At 46.8% G+C, this 13,914-nt stretch overlaps 2 protein-coding genes across 3 annotated transcripts; one reads left to right on the top strand and one right to left on the bottom strand.

Annotated features, from left to right (window-relative positions):
- Positions 1-34: 34 nt before the first annotated feature.
- On the top strand, positions 35-6,074 carry SMYD4 (SET and MYND domain containing 4). 2 transcript variants are annotated; one of them, XM_071765621.1, is made up of 10 exons: positions 35-220; positions 339-486; positions 593-682; positions 1,098-2,241; positions 2,549-2,731; positions 3,032-3,198; positions 3,857-3,989; positions 4,425-4,541; positions 4,910-5,033; positions 5,760-6,074. In XM_071765621.1, exons 1-10 carry the CDS (start codon positions 90-92, stop codon positions 5,908-5,910), a joined length of 2,388 nt encoding a protein of 795 aa, XP_071621722.1. In that variant the 5' UTR covers positions 35-89; the 3' UTR covers positions 5,911-6,074. The 2 variants fall into 2 exon arrangements, with proteins under 2 accessions (XP_071621722.1, XP_071621723.1); XM_071765622.1 differs by lacking the exons at positions 339-486; positions 593-682.
- Positions 6,075-6,568: 494 nt separating this feature from the next.
- On the bottom strand, positions 6,569-13,766 carry SERPINF1 (serpin family F member 1). Its single transcript, XM_071765638.1, has 8 exons — positions 13,482-13,766; positions 10,993-11,078; positions 10,388-10,589; positions 10,153-10,308; positions 9,153-9,356; positions 8,235-8,377; positions 7,345-7,555; positions 6,569-6,973 (listed from the first exon to the last, which is right to left on the bottom strand). The coding sequence occupies exons 2-8, from the start codon at positions 11,068-11,070 to the stop codon at positions 6,714-6,716; spliced, it is 1,254 nt and encodes a 417-aa protein (XP_071621739.1). The 5' UTR covers positions 11,071-11,078; positions 13,482-13,766; the 3' UTR covers positions 6,569-6,713.
- Between the last annotated feature and the right edge of the window lie 148 nt (positions 13,767-13,914).

The following is a 13,914-nucleotide window of genomic DNA, read 5'->3' as shown; positions in this document are numbered from 1 at the left end:
CCTATTGGTTGTCGGGTGCCGTACGGCGGAAGCGCTCCCAGGCAGGCAGTACGGATGCACCAGAGGCGCCGCCATTAAGGGTATGGGTGATGGCGCTGCCGGTGGAGGAGTGGCGGCTGTACGCTGCCCGGCGCTGGGCCGCGTTGGAACCGGAGCTGCGGGAGCGGCTGGCAGCGGCCTCACTCCACGACACGCTGCGCCTGGGCTGCGGCCTCCTCCGGTGAGCGGCGGGCGGGGAGGGGCAGGGAGGGGCGGGGAGGGGCGGGGGGGAGTGGGGCGGGCGGGGCGCGGGGCGGGCGGGGCGCGGAGCTGACACCCGCACCCCCGGTGTCCCGCAGGCCTGAGGCGGAGGCTGCGGTTTTGCAGCGCTTGTGCCGCCGAGCACGCACGGACAAGGAACCGGCGGCTGCCCGCTGCTACCGGGAAGAGGGAAACCGGCTGTTCGGCCGCCGCCGTTACGGTGCCGCCGTGAAGCTCTACTCGCAGGTGAGTGGGCTTGTGGGGGAGGGGGGAAGCGGCTCCTATGAGGGGAGCCCAGGGGAGGGGGTTCCCTGAAGCCCCCCTGAGGCCGCAGCCTCTCTGCTCTCCGCAGGCAGCAGCCCACGAGCTCCACGGCAGCCCCGAGGTCTCCGTTTGCTTCGCCAACCGCTCAGCTGCCCTCTTCCACCTCGGGTACTTCGAGGTAAGGGGTGGGGGCTGCACACCCGGAGAGTGGCCTGAGGCCCCTCCGTGTGGCAGGAAAGGGGGACTGGGACGAGGAAGAGCCCAAGAACCATCAGAGGTGTCACCCCACGTTGTTTGCACTTGGGGGGTTCAGGTGGATGCTTCTGCAAACCCCTCAATAATGGTTATTGGTAGGTCAGATGTACTTCCAAAGCTGTGCTTAAAACTTCCATTGCTACTGAGACTCTTTGAAAGGTTCCTGCTTTTCTTGCTCTATGTCTGGAGGCTTTATTTGGCCAATGGATTGGCTATGCCCATGGGATTTGCCAGTTAACGTAGTCTTAGTAAAATCTTCTCCATCTTAGATGGAATAAAGGAGCATGAGTCTCAGCTGGTTCTCAAGTATGTTTAAAAGGCTTTGTCTTTCTTTCTAGGTTTGTTTGGAAGATATTGCCAGGGCTGAAAGTCATGGTTATCCAGACAGGCTGCTGCCCAAGGTCCTGCTGCGGAAAGCTGAATGTCTGCTGTGCCTGGGGAGGTTACAGGATGCAGCAGATGCCCTCAGTGTGGTGGAGAATAAAATTGCTATGGATGGGATCATGACAAGTCCTATGCACCAGACACTGCTTAAAAAGTTGAGTCAACTGAAGATTAAAATACGTGAGAAAGAGAGCTGCCCAGAGCCTGCACAAGAGTCAGGCAGCAACATTCAAAGAAAGATGGAGATCTGGGAAGAGAATGACAGTATTGCAGGTGCATCTTCATCTCTGAGCTTGAAGTTTGATATAGAGAGAGGTCGTCACTTGGTAGCATCCCAGAACATCCTTCCAGGACAGAGTCTGTTGAAAGAAGAAGCCTTTGTGAGTGTGCTCTGCCCAAGGGAGAGCTTTCTTCAGCAGGACAGCAGTGAAGCAGCCTGGGATTCTCGACTCACTAATGCAGATCTTTATTGCCACCATTGTCTGAGGCAGCTCTTAGCCTCAGTGCCTTGCCGTGGGTGCAGTTACACAAAGTACTGCAGCCAGAACTGTGCAGACGTGGCATGGGAGCAGTACCACAGGACAGAGTGCTCCCTGGGAGCACTGCTCCTCACACTGGGGGTCTTCTGCCACGTTGCCCTCCGGACTGTTCTCCTGGCAGGATTTGCAGAGGTTAGCAGGCTGGTGGAATGGTCCCATGATGGTGACAAGGAGCCTCATAACCCTGAGGCCAGATGCAAACATCTCAATGAGGCACCAGCTGGTATCAGAGGCATCCCTGGTTGTAATGAAAATGGTCAGTACCAGAGTTCTTACCGCGCTGTCTTCAACCTTCTGCCACATACTGAGAAGCATAGCCCTGAACATAAGTTCATGTGCATGCTGAGTGTAGTAGCTATATGCAAACAACTGCAAGAAGCTGGCCTAGAGGCTGCTGTTTTGAATCAGGAATCATCTGAGGACTGGTCCAAACCAAAGACGTGTGAAAAATCATCAGGTGAATTGTCCCCAGAGCTGAAGACAATGGCAGAAGCCATGCTGAGGCATGTGTTGCAGCTGCAGTGTAATGCACAAGCAATCACAGTAATGCAGGAGTCAGGTAATACAAAACCTTTTAAGCTCTTCTCTGTTCTTGTTCATGTAGCTTACTTGAGGTGAAGACATTGAATTATCTGTTGCAAAAAGCTCCCATTGCAAATGAGAACAACTTGATTAAAATTTAACATCAGTCCCACACTGGCTTGTTCCCTGTTGCACATGGAGAGGGTATTTAGCTCTTTCTTATTGCAGCAATGTACCATAAACCTTTCTACTGCTGTCTACAATTGGTCACAGACCTCATTGCATAAGTTGTGTGGGTAACTGAGTGTTCATTCTCAACCTACTTGTTTTTCCTCTGTCTGTAGGGTCCAGAGATGGTGCCGTTGTAAATAACGAGCCTGTGCGCCTGGCGACAGCTTTCTTTCCTGTCCTCAGCCTTCTGAACCATTCATGCTGTCCCAATACCAGCGTGTCATTTAGTGGGACAGCTGCCACTGTCAGGGCATCCCAGCCAATCCCAAGAGGCCAAGAGATTTTCCATTGCTATGGTAAGTATTAACTCTCTGTTTGTCTCAAGGCACAAACATCCTTCACCTCTACTTGGCATGCTAACTCCTTGCTATTAATATCATCATTCCTAGCATATTGTTGCTGGAGTCTTTGATCAAGTCTTCTCCATAAACAAATAAACCAATGCAAAATTTTATCTCCTGAGACCACTATTATGTTTTCAGTCTCCTCCTAGGTCCTTTCCAAAAGATAATGCATCTGTTCTCAATTACAACACAGACATTAAAGCTAAGTACCATACCAGTTTAGAGGTTACTACCCTTGCCATCCCTTTGCAGGGCCTCACCAATGTAGGATGAGAGTTGCTGAGAGACAACAGCTTCTTGGTCAGTATTTCTTTGAGTGTCACTGTCAGGCATGCCTCGATGAGTTGGAGTCTGGTGTCAAGAGTGTGGTGACCCTGAGAAACTCATTCTGCTGTCCTAGCTGCCAGGCTCCAGTGCAGGTAGATCTTCCATCGTTGTGGCTGTATAATTTACTGTGATGGGTAATGTTTGGGTCTCTGGGAAAGTCAAGAGTTAAAGACCTCAGTCTGTGATCTCTGCTCAGAAGGAAAAGCCCCAGTGGAGTCAAGACAGTAAGTATATCACTGTTCTTAGCAGCTTTCTTGTCATGTTACTGTATGTCAGCTTTCCAGCATTATAGGGAAAACAATGCCTTTAATAGCAAGTTAAAATCCCTTTGAGCTTGATAAAGGAACTTCGGAATATCAGGGCCATGGGTTAGGGGAACGGGGATATTTAGGACAGGAAACAGAGACTTGGAGTCTAGAACAGAAGGCCCACAGGGGCTGTATGGAGAGAGTCACACTGCAGGTCACAGGATGTAAATTAAAACAGCACAGGTAGTGTGGGTTAGACAGGGAGAAGTCACCATGGTACATATTTTGTATCAACATGAGCTTTTTATAGCTCACATAGCTATTCCTGGAAGTCTCTCATAAAATCAAATAAACTAATAACAATTTACAAGCAAGTCACTTTGTGTAATGAATGCAACTGAGAAACAATTTAGCAGCCCTGTAACGCGAAATAGAGATAAGAGAGGTGGAAAGGAAGCTTTGAGTTGAACGTGAGCAGCAATCACAGGAATGATTTCCACAGGGGGAAGACATGCTTTGCTGTTCCAATGAAGCTTGTGCAATCTCAGTCAGCAGAGAGAGTCTGTCACGCCGTTTACGGGACCTCCAGCAACAAATGAAGAAAGCATTAGGAGTGCTGAGAGACGGGAAGGCTGGTAAGAGCTTTCTGCTAATGAGTACACAGCTAATGAGTACATCGGGAGGCGTAGTTCCAGCCATGAGATGGCACTGTTGCTTATGCGGTTGGGGTCTTCTGGCCTGCAGCCTGGTGTCCCTGGGGACTTGAGCTCTAGGTTTCTTTATACCCCTGGTCCGGGTGTTAATCTAAGTCACGCGTTGTTCCCTAGTAACTAAAAAAACTCAGGGTAAGGCTGGAGCTGTGCAGTCCCAGGCCTGGCTTTCCTGGAGTGAGCTGAGCCAACGCTGTGTTAGAATAAGCAGTTGTGGCAGATGAAGCCAGTGTTGAATCCTAACCAAATCCAGATCTAGCTGTGTAAGATACACAGATGAGATTGGACTGATTTTATTACCTGGATCATGGAAAGCTGGAGTGGCCAGTAGGATGAATTTTATACCTTATTTTGTTACAGATCAAGCTATAAAAATGCTCCTGAAATGCCAGATGGATGCTGGAAACTTCTTGTCTCCAGAGCATTTGCTGATGGGAGAAATGGAGGATCATCTGGCACAGGTCTATGCTACTCTTGGTATGGCAGTTTCTTCTTCTCATCCTCTTTAGTTTTCTCAACTTTGAATTTAACATGACTGGCCTTTTCTCTGACTAGCCCTTTCACCTTTCTCCAATTGCATTTCTCTGGTTTTGACAGCAGGGCTCTCAGAAAGACTGTTTCAGCCAAAACTGTGTTCCCAACAGCCAGCGAACAGTGTGATCTTGTGTTCTTCTAGATTCCCTGTCCTGGTTCTGAGGTCAGCAGCCTCCCAAGAATGCTGTGGACAGAGTTCATCACATTTTGCATAATGCTGTCAGATTCTCTTTGGAGGGCAGTAGCTCTAGGAAGTATTTATTCCATGACTATTTCTTGTTTGGTTTGGTTTTGTTATTTTTTTCCATCAGGGAAGTGGCAGGAGGCAGCCAGACACCTGGAGAGGAGTATTGAGATTGTGGAAATGCATCATGGGCCATCAAGTATAGAAATAGGTCAGGAACTCTTCAAGCTGGCACAAATTCTCTTCAATGGGTAAATTTACTTTCATTCTCTGCCCATTCCCTGCACAACTCCTGTGTGTCTGACACAGTATCAGGTCCTTGGCACTTTGCAGGGTGCCTCGCAGGACCCTGGGCAGTCTGGCACAGGTACAAGAGTTAGCTGTTACTCAAGTGCAAAATCACTAATCCCACTGGGATTCACTTATACTTCATGATGCTCTTTGGACCCATTTCTCTGCTTTGTGCTTCTCTATTCTTTTCTTCTCCCTGGCTCCATTTATTTCCTGTCCTATTGTTTCATTTTGACAACTAACCACCCTTGCTGTCTATACCTCAGTTGTATAATGTTGCTGACCTCTTTTCAAAGGAAGAAATAAGATCCTCTCACTCCATTCTAACACTTTTTTGGCTGGAAAATCCTCTGACTGCTTCTGAAAAAACTCCTCACAACACCTCCCTTTATCTGAATTAAATATAGTGGGAGCTGCAGTGATTAAGTAGTGGGTATCTATACACAAAGATAATGTTTTAAGTCTTTGTCCATCTTGTTATCTTCCACACCCCTCATCCTCCCTTTGCAGCTGAAGTGCAGACTGTTTGCCTGGTGCTGAAAGGCAGGAGAGGGTAGGAAATGTACCCATGAACAGGTTTAGGTTTTTGTTGGGGAGGGGTTAAGGGTTGTGTAAGTTAAGGAGCTGAACTAAGTATTTACAAAATACTTATTATTTATTATGTTCTTATTCTCTTCTTATTTCAGATTTGCAGTTTCTGAAGCTCTGAGCACAATTGAAAGAGCAGAGGAGATTTTGTCAGTGCACTGTGGTCCTCAGAGTACTCAGATCCAGGAACTACAAGAGATGAAGACCTGCCTGTCAGAGCTTCCCAAAAGCATCCTTCAGAGGACATAATTTCCCTGTCAAAGGAAGCTGCAATGTGATCTTTCATCAAAGCTGGGCTTCATGTGATAAGGTGGTCTTGTAGTAGAAGCTGGAAAATCATGTGTAACAACAAATTGAATGAAATCCAAAATGCTTTTTAGTGAGATGGCTGTAAATAAAATGACCAATTCTAACATGAGGGGTCTGTGTGTGGTATGGTGGAAGAGGTGCTATTGGATCATTTCTGCATGTGAGTTTGAAGGAAACTTCTGAGGCACTTGTGTATGTTGTCTACTTGTCTGTAGAGATGTGAATCTCCCCCGTGGGGTGCCCTGGTGGTGATGAACATGCAGTCATCCCAACTGGGCTGCTTCTTAATTCTAATGCTGGGAAGTGCTTCTCTTCTTGCCAACGTAAATGGCTGGAATGGGTGAGGCAGCAGGATGGGAAGGGCAAACTTCCAAGCTAAAGAGACTGCAGAACTTTGAGGGCTACCAGCACAGACCTGTCAGTGAGGAGGAATTCGATATGAACAATTGGCATCAAGATGGAAAATACAGCATCCACCACATGCTGCTTGCACCTTGGTCACTGAACAGCATAGTGGCTCATCTGGGGAAAATAGGAGTGTGAAGGCATATGATGTAGGCAGACAATCTTTCAAGGGAGAATAGTGGGGCTGGCTGAATTTAATAGCAAAAGCTCTTTTATTGCAGTATGAAGGCGTAAGGTTTGCAAGTTGTGTCTTTGTGCAGCAGAGCAGGGAGCCAGGATCCCTCCCGATACCACCCTTTCCATTTGGGCCCTACCATTGCAGATTATTGTGAAGGGATCTAAACACTCCTGGGATCCAGGATCTTGCCAATGAAGAGGAGGGTTCCAGTGGTATCATCTCTCAGAACAAGAAGGAAAGGCCTGTCCACGTGATACTCGATGGGGAAGGTCAGACGAGCAGCACTGACGCCAGGATTTGGTGTGGATCTTTCCCCATCTTCACTAAGCTCCAGAATTGCCTTGTGTTGCACATGAGAGAGCTTAATGGGTTTGGCAGAAATCTTGGAAAAATCAGGTGATGCAAAAAGTGATTGGAGCCCTGGAGGAAAGAAAGAAAGATAATCCCATTAGTTAAAAGATTGCAGGTAGGGGAGCAGTGCTGCTAATGCTGTAATCCAGGAGGGCACATAGCTGGTCTTGCTGGGGGTAACAGGGAGAAGCAGCTTACATCTGTTTGTACTGAGTTTGTCTCTCTCAGTATCAGAAGGGTTGGATGAGCTTCATGGAAAGATGTGATAAAAAGTTGGGAGTCCTGGACCAAGGTGATTTAGTTGCTGGCGAAATCTCTACCAACTGATAGCAGGACCTAACTAAAACCACACCAGCCTCATATTCTTCTGAGACCAGGAAACAACTTGCCCACTGCTTTGAGCCCTGGCAGTCTGTACAGAGGGTGTGTGATGTACATACTTGTCTCCTTCAGTGTGCTGCCAAGTGCCTCTTCATAGTTCAGCTTGAGTTTGGGCAAGGTTAGCACAGCGTGGACTGTCTTCAGCTCCTTGTCTACATCGTGAACAAACTCAGAAGTAAGGCTTTCCTCAATAAGAGTCATATTCTGGGTCACCTTGATAGGCAGGAAGAACATGGCACTGATTCCCTCTGTCAGTGGCAGCTGGGCAATCTGAAAGGCCAGTTAGAAAAAGGGTCACATCAATAAAACAGTTTTACCCATCCCATACCAGGCACAGGCCTGAATCTCAACTGCCTGGTCAGTGTTTTCAGATCTTCTTCCCTGTTTAATGGGATTCTTCCTGACTTCTCTGGCACCTGGGCTTTCATCAGACCCATGCTGCACTCTTTCTGTTATTACATGGTGTTGTCTCTCACCTGTTGAATCCATTGGATTTCTGGAACCAGCAGATTCTAAGACATAGCTTTTTCAGCAGATGTTTTATCTCATGCTGAAACAAGGCATTTCAAATCCTGTAGCAAACCACATAATGCTTTGGGGGATTCTCAGTTGGAACACCTTTGAGCTCACACTACAGTGAAGATTTATTGAAAGAGGTAAAGATGGGAAGGTTTTGACAAGTGGGCCGTGCTCTTATTGCCCAACTTCAGATCAAGTGATACAGCCTAGTAAGACCTATGCATTTTTTAAGTCCTGGATTGTCTGTCACATAGCCAGTGTAGATGTAGGATATTCTAAGATTCAACCTACTGCCTCTCCAAACAGGGACTGAAAAACAAGCCTGATGGGAAGAGCAAGGCTGTCTTCTGGAATGGGTTAACAGGTTAAGTGTAGCTAAGCCTGTTCCTCAGTAGGTTTAGGAGATATTGTGCAATATCAGCTCTCTGACCTTGCAGTTGAGTTCTGAGTCAAAACCGTATCGCAGTATGGCTTTGGGGTCTGACATCATGGACACCTTCACAGTTCTGTCCTCATCCAGGTGGAAGTCCTTCAGGTCAGTCTTCTTGGTGTCAAACTTGGTTTTCCATGTCCCTAATTTTTAAAAGACAAAATGGAGGGTTTTCTGGAGTAATAGGATATGAAACCAGGCTTGTGTCTGAGTAATCCTGCACTTTATATATACAGTGTTTGTGCTGTAAGAGTTGAGGCATAACTGACTAGTGACAGAGATGGAAATTGACTGATTGGAGCTAGGGATTTACTGCCATTCTTTGGCCCCTCCTTTTCATCTGAGAATTGGATGCATGGGAAATAAAACATCGAGCCAGTGTGTGGGTGGAGGAGCTATTGGGAAGTTGATGTGTACTTATGTAATTACAAAACTATTTTAAAGGGTAACAATTGTGTCAATGCATGTAAAGCACTTCTCTCCCCACCCTTTATTTTGCTCCTTGTCTCTAAGCAATAATTCTCCAGGACAGTGGCTTACAGCATGTTCTAGAACAGCTCTCCAATATCTCTCTCTGTTCCCTCTGCAGGGGTAAAGAGGCTCAGCACACTCTAAGCTGCACCTTCCCTAAATGGTAATCTTGCTGTGGAGTTTTGTGAGCTTAAACTTTCTTCCCTGGTCTCTTACTGCAAAAAGGTCAAGATTCAGCTTCCCAAGAATAATAATTCCTCCCTCAAGGACTATTTCTGTTCAGGTGGCATGCATTTTTCTTCTTTACTAAGCATTCTCAAACACTTTCTTCTTACACTCCTATTCTCTGACAGCCTGTTTGCTCTGTTGGAAGTGAGAGCATTCCCTCACATCTCTTCTAACGTGATTAACAGACCCTCTCTGTAACCAAGCACACAAAGTTCTTACCCTTAAAGTGAGCAGCCCCAGCAAGGAGGATGCTGACATCTGTGGGCATGTCCTTCATAAACCGCATGATCCTTCCCTTTGTCTGCTGCCGTACCCAGTTGTTGATTTCTTGGAGATCTAACTGGGTATTGCCACTGAGAGCCCTCAGACGCATCTTGTAGGACTTCTCTAGTTGGCTGTGAAAACCAGGTTTCACCCTCAGTCCTGGGGAACAAAAACATTGATATTGCAGCTTGCTCCCTTATCAAAACAATCTCAAGGCAGCAGATTGCAATCCAAAGCCCAGCAGCAGTTCTCTCATGAAACATCTGTGGCTGTCTGTACACAGAAACCTGCTTTGAAGAAGAATGACTGAAGGCACATGGAGGAAACTGATCCAAATCCTATAGCCACCCATGCTGGAGTATGGGATAACTCTCTTCTGAAAAGTTAAAAAAGGTGATAAGAACAGAAGGGTTAGGCACAGCTATTCCTCCATCCGTCTTTCTTCTCTCTCCAGCTTGCTTTATGAGTACAGCTTACTCAGCCTATTGGATTCTTGGAACCAGCAAGCTGCAAAAGATAGCTCTTAGCTTTCTCAGCAGATGTTTACTGCATGCTGAAAGCAGACATTTCAACTAGTTATGCAAGGAATTAAACAAAGGAATATGGCTGAATGCTATCACAAATAGAAAATGAGATTTGTGGTTCCTAGAAGTTAGCAACACCTGCCAGAAAACCTAGAGTGAAGGCAAAATTCTCAGCAATTTTCTTCTAGGTCTTCTACATGTTAGCTGCTGCCACCAGTGTCTTTGTGTGCATAAGTCAGGTCTTTTATTTATGTGCACACAAACTTTCCAGGCTTCTTGTGGAGCAGCATGGAGCAGCACTCCATGCACTGTCTGTGTTCTGGGTGAACAGTGTGTGGGAGCCAAAGCTGTTACTGTGGTGTTATTCAGTGTGTTCTACCTGCTGCGAGTTCTGTAGGTAAAATCTGATAGAGAGAAAGAAGGACTTTTACTTTTCTCCAAGACAATACGGGAAGCACTTTTCATGCTCTTCTCTGGTCCAGTCACACTGGTCAGTAGGTCCTTGTAAGTGTTGTGGACCTCAGCTTTGTTAAGCAGATCATAGAAGAGAGCACGAGCGATCACATCTTCTGATCGTTCTCCAGCCCCTGCCAACAACAAGGACAACAGCATGAGGGGAGACCTCTCAGCCCAAACAGCACATGAGGAAAAGGGCCAAGAACTCACCGAGTGAGAGGCCAGAAAGTGCAGTAGCCAGGCTGAAGGGTGACAGAAGCACATTGGAAGTGGGTACCCGGATAGATTGCTGACGGTACAGGTCATAGCCAAAGTTGGAGACTGCAGCTGCCAGCTTGTTCACAGGGCTCTTGTAGAATGGATCCTCCTCTTCCACCTCACCAGTGTTGGCTCCATCAGCAGTGGCAGAGTTCTAGCAGGTAGGGAGAGGACTTTGGTTAGACTTGCAGTCTACATGGGCAGGTACAGCTGTGTGAAACATTTCAAAGGTGGGCAAACTACAGTTGCTCTCATATGATCTGAAGAAATATTGGATTAATCTTGCAGATAGTGTAGGAACAGTTAATTTTAAAGTCTCCCAGGGAAGCCAAAGGCAGCACTCATTTTGAACTCCACTATATCTGCCTCATGGTCATCCCCTGATGTAACCAGCATGGTTTTATCTCAGTAAAGCAGGAGTTAGCCTCCTTATGTTGCTAAATAAAATCCTAGTAACTTAGGAGGGTAGTGCTTAATCCTTGCATAAGATCCTCTAAAATTAAATTATCCTCTCCAAGTATCTCTGCCTCACTCCCTGTGTGCTGTCTCCTACTCACCTGCTCAGTAGCCGAGTTCTGGGATCTGCTTGGGACAGTTAAGAGACCCAGGAAAAGGAGAACCACTGGAATCTGCATGCCTGAACCTACGGAGTAGGAACAAGACAGATGTAGTTTGAGCAACCTAGCAAACACATCCCTACTGCTACTACTTGCTGTACCTTGTTGTGACAGGAACTGCAATGACACGTGCTGCTGCTTCTCCTTCCCAGCTGTGGAACACACACCTGACCTTAGCTGGGTTTTCTTCTCTAGTTTGAAGTGTTCAGCCAGCCTGGCAACAGTGACTTAAAAATAGGAAAAGCTCACATGCCTGGCTGTGCCTGAGCACGAATCAAGATGTGTGTGGCCCAAACCACGGGTGCTGGCAGTTACTAAGTACTAAGGTTCAGAAAAGCATTCAATCATATTTTCTGAGTTTTAGACATTAAAAGCTTCAATACTTCATTTACAAAAAGCAGCAAATCCATCCTGTTGAGTGAGGCAGAAGATGAAACTCACTGATTACTGCTCTGCTCAACAAGTTACCAGTCTCGAGCAGTAGTTTGCCATGTTTCTCGTGTCTCCATGTACCTGTAAGGCTGTACAACTCACATGCATATTCTGCTTCTTATTTGCAATTTGAAGAAGTAAAAGAGCTTTCTTAAAAGACAATAAGGAAAGGCACTGATGCTGGGCCAGATTTAGAGCAGTTGAAGACAGAGCTTGGCTTATTCAACATCCGCAACAGAGATGGGAAAAAAGTACCAAACTCCCTAAATCTGTTACTTCTGTGGAATCCATTTTTAACCACTCCAGTATTGGCATGTGTGGCCCTTACAGACAGATCTGTCTGGTCCAAAGGGTAGTGTGTAACCCAGGGTTTCACTGTGGGTAAACCAGAGCTACTGAAGAAGTGTCATGCCCCCGAGAATAGACGCCACTGAGGCTGGTCTGGAGCAATCTTTATACAGAGTCCCAGAAATTAAAGGAAGAGGGTTGCATTTAACTAATCTCTGTGAGCCAGGCACCCAGTGAAGCAGGACAAAGAGCATGTGTTTCAGATTAAATTCAGTTATAAAGAAAACATGCCTGCTGGTAGAAATACAACTTATAGCCACATGGCCACAACAGCCCCAGTCCAGGACCCAGCTCTGTTCAGGCAGAGGTTTTCACTTGGGTGAAAGGCAGTTCACTGTTTCCTGCCAAAGCCCTTTTCTTCTAGAAGTAGTTCTGCCTTGGAGAAAAAAGGTGCCTCAGTGGAAGTTTTAAGTGTTCATCTCTATTTTGACAAGGTAACCCAGAAGTGGTACCCTCTTTTTCTGCTCACTTGCATCCTGTGGTCTGCTGCTATCCCAGCTGCCAGACAGATGAGGCATTCTGGTGCAAAAGATGCATATCAAGAGGATTTATTCTGCTGGAACAAACCAATGAGATGGGTGGTATGATAGTGGAGATGACAGAAACTTTGCATGAGTCTAAATTAAATGGGTCTTAGGAAAGGCTTTGTGATGCCTGCACCAAGCAGTCCTCTTGCACGCTGAGAGAAAGAGGTTTGGCCCAGGCTATTTTAGAGGTGAAGGTTTTCCATGGAGAATAACCTTTTCTCTGAAAACAAAAAGTAAAAATCATCTCAACACAACCTCTGCTTCCAGTTATGCTGAGCTCCTGGGAGCAAGGGAGGGGAGATTGATTTTGCAGAATTGTATTGTTTTTGCCAGTACTGTCACCAGCTTCATATTTCTCAAACATTGCCAAAAAGCAATTTCCATTTTAGAAAGACAAAGCCTTTTGTGTTTGAATTGGCCTGAACATCTGGATTCTATTTGCATGTCTCTTAGCACACAGCCAAAAATACAGAGAAAAGAATCTGGTTGAAGCAGAGGTGGGATGCTTTCAGGCACGATACTAAAATCTGTGACTGCATTTAAAGAGAAGAGAAAGAGAAACAGCATGACCAGTATGTGATGTTACAGTGGGGAAGGCACAGGAAGAAAAATTTGAGAAGTGAGCTGAGAAGTAACCTTGTGTCTGGGAGTTAATTGTCAAGGCCTGCAGGTGTAAAGGAAATATTTTGCTTCCCATCTCTAGTGGTACAATTCTCACATCATTTATAAACACTTCTGATATCAGGAGTGCTATGAAACATCACCCAGGAGTTCAGGCTGCTAGCTGAGATCACTCCTCCCCACAGCACAAACTCCTTCTGAAGCATCTTGAAACCACCAGCTCTGGAGTATTTGACTATCAGCACAACTGTTGCTGTCCCAGAGAAAAATCTTGTTCCCAGCTGCAACACTGATGCTTGGAAGGGCAGGAAACCACCCCAGCTCCAAGCACGGTTCATCCCCAGAGGCACCTGATGTTGGTGGCTCCCAACCTTTTGTCCCTTAACACCTGCAGAACAGTTCTTCTCATTCCCCAGGTCCTCCTAAGGGCTCCTCAGCCTCAGCCCCTGCTCCCCGCTGCCCTCCCCGCCAGCACTGAGCAGAGGGGCAGCTGCCCCTTACCTCGGGCTCCTCTCGGCCGCTGCCCTCGAAGGCTCCCGGCGGGTTCGAGTCGGGGACAGTGTGGGTTTGGTGCAGCCACATCTGCTTTTTGCTGCTTCCCCCAGCCCAGCCTTCAGCAGGCTTCAGGTTACAGCTTCCCAGGGCTTTCTTAAAGTGCTCTGCTCCCATTTTCTGCTGCTGCTGTCACCCTCCCGCTGAATTTCACGAACTTTTTTAACCCTGCCTTCCAAAGTAAATGGAAGTAATGTGGTAAGGACAGCCCGGCAACGGGACAAAGAGGCAAATGCTCCCTGCCCTGTTCCAGCTTGTCTTTTATCCCTGCAGTTTTGCCGTATGTCACATGAGGTAATTTCTTCTGTCTCAGGGGTACGGTTAATGCAGCAGTGTTTCATTGATTTATGTCCAAGAGTTAATGGAAATGGAAGCAGAATTC

The sequence above is a fragment of the Heliangelus exortis genome, chromosome 21 (assembly GCF_036169615.1).
Source record: "Heliangelus exortis chromosome 21, bHelExo1.hap1, whole genome shotgun sequence".
Lineage (NCBI taxonomy): Eukaryota > Metazoa > Chordata > Aves > Apodiformes > Trochilidae > Heliangelus > Heliangelus exortis.
Note: the sequence above shows the minus strand (reverse complement) of the source record. Positions and strands in the feature narration are given on the sequence as shown.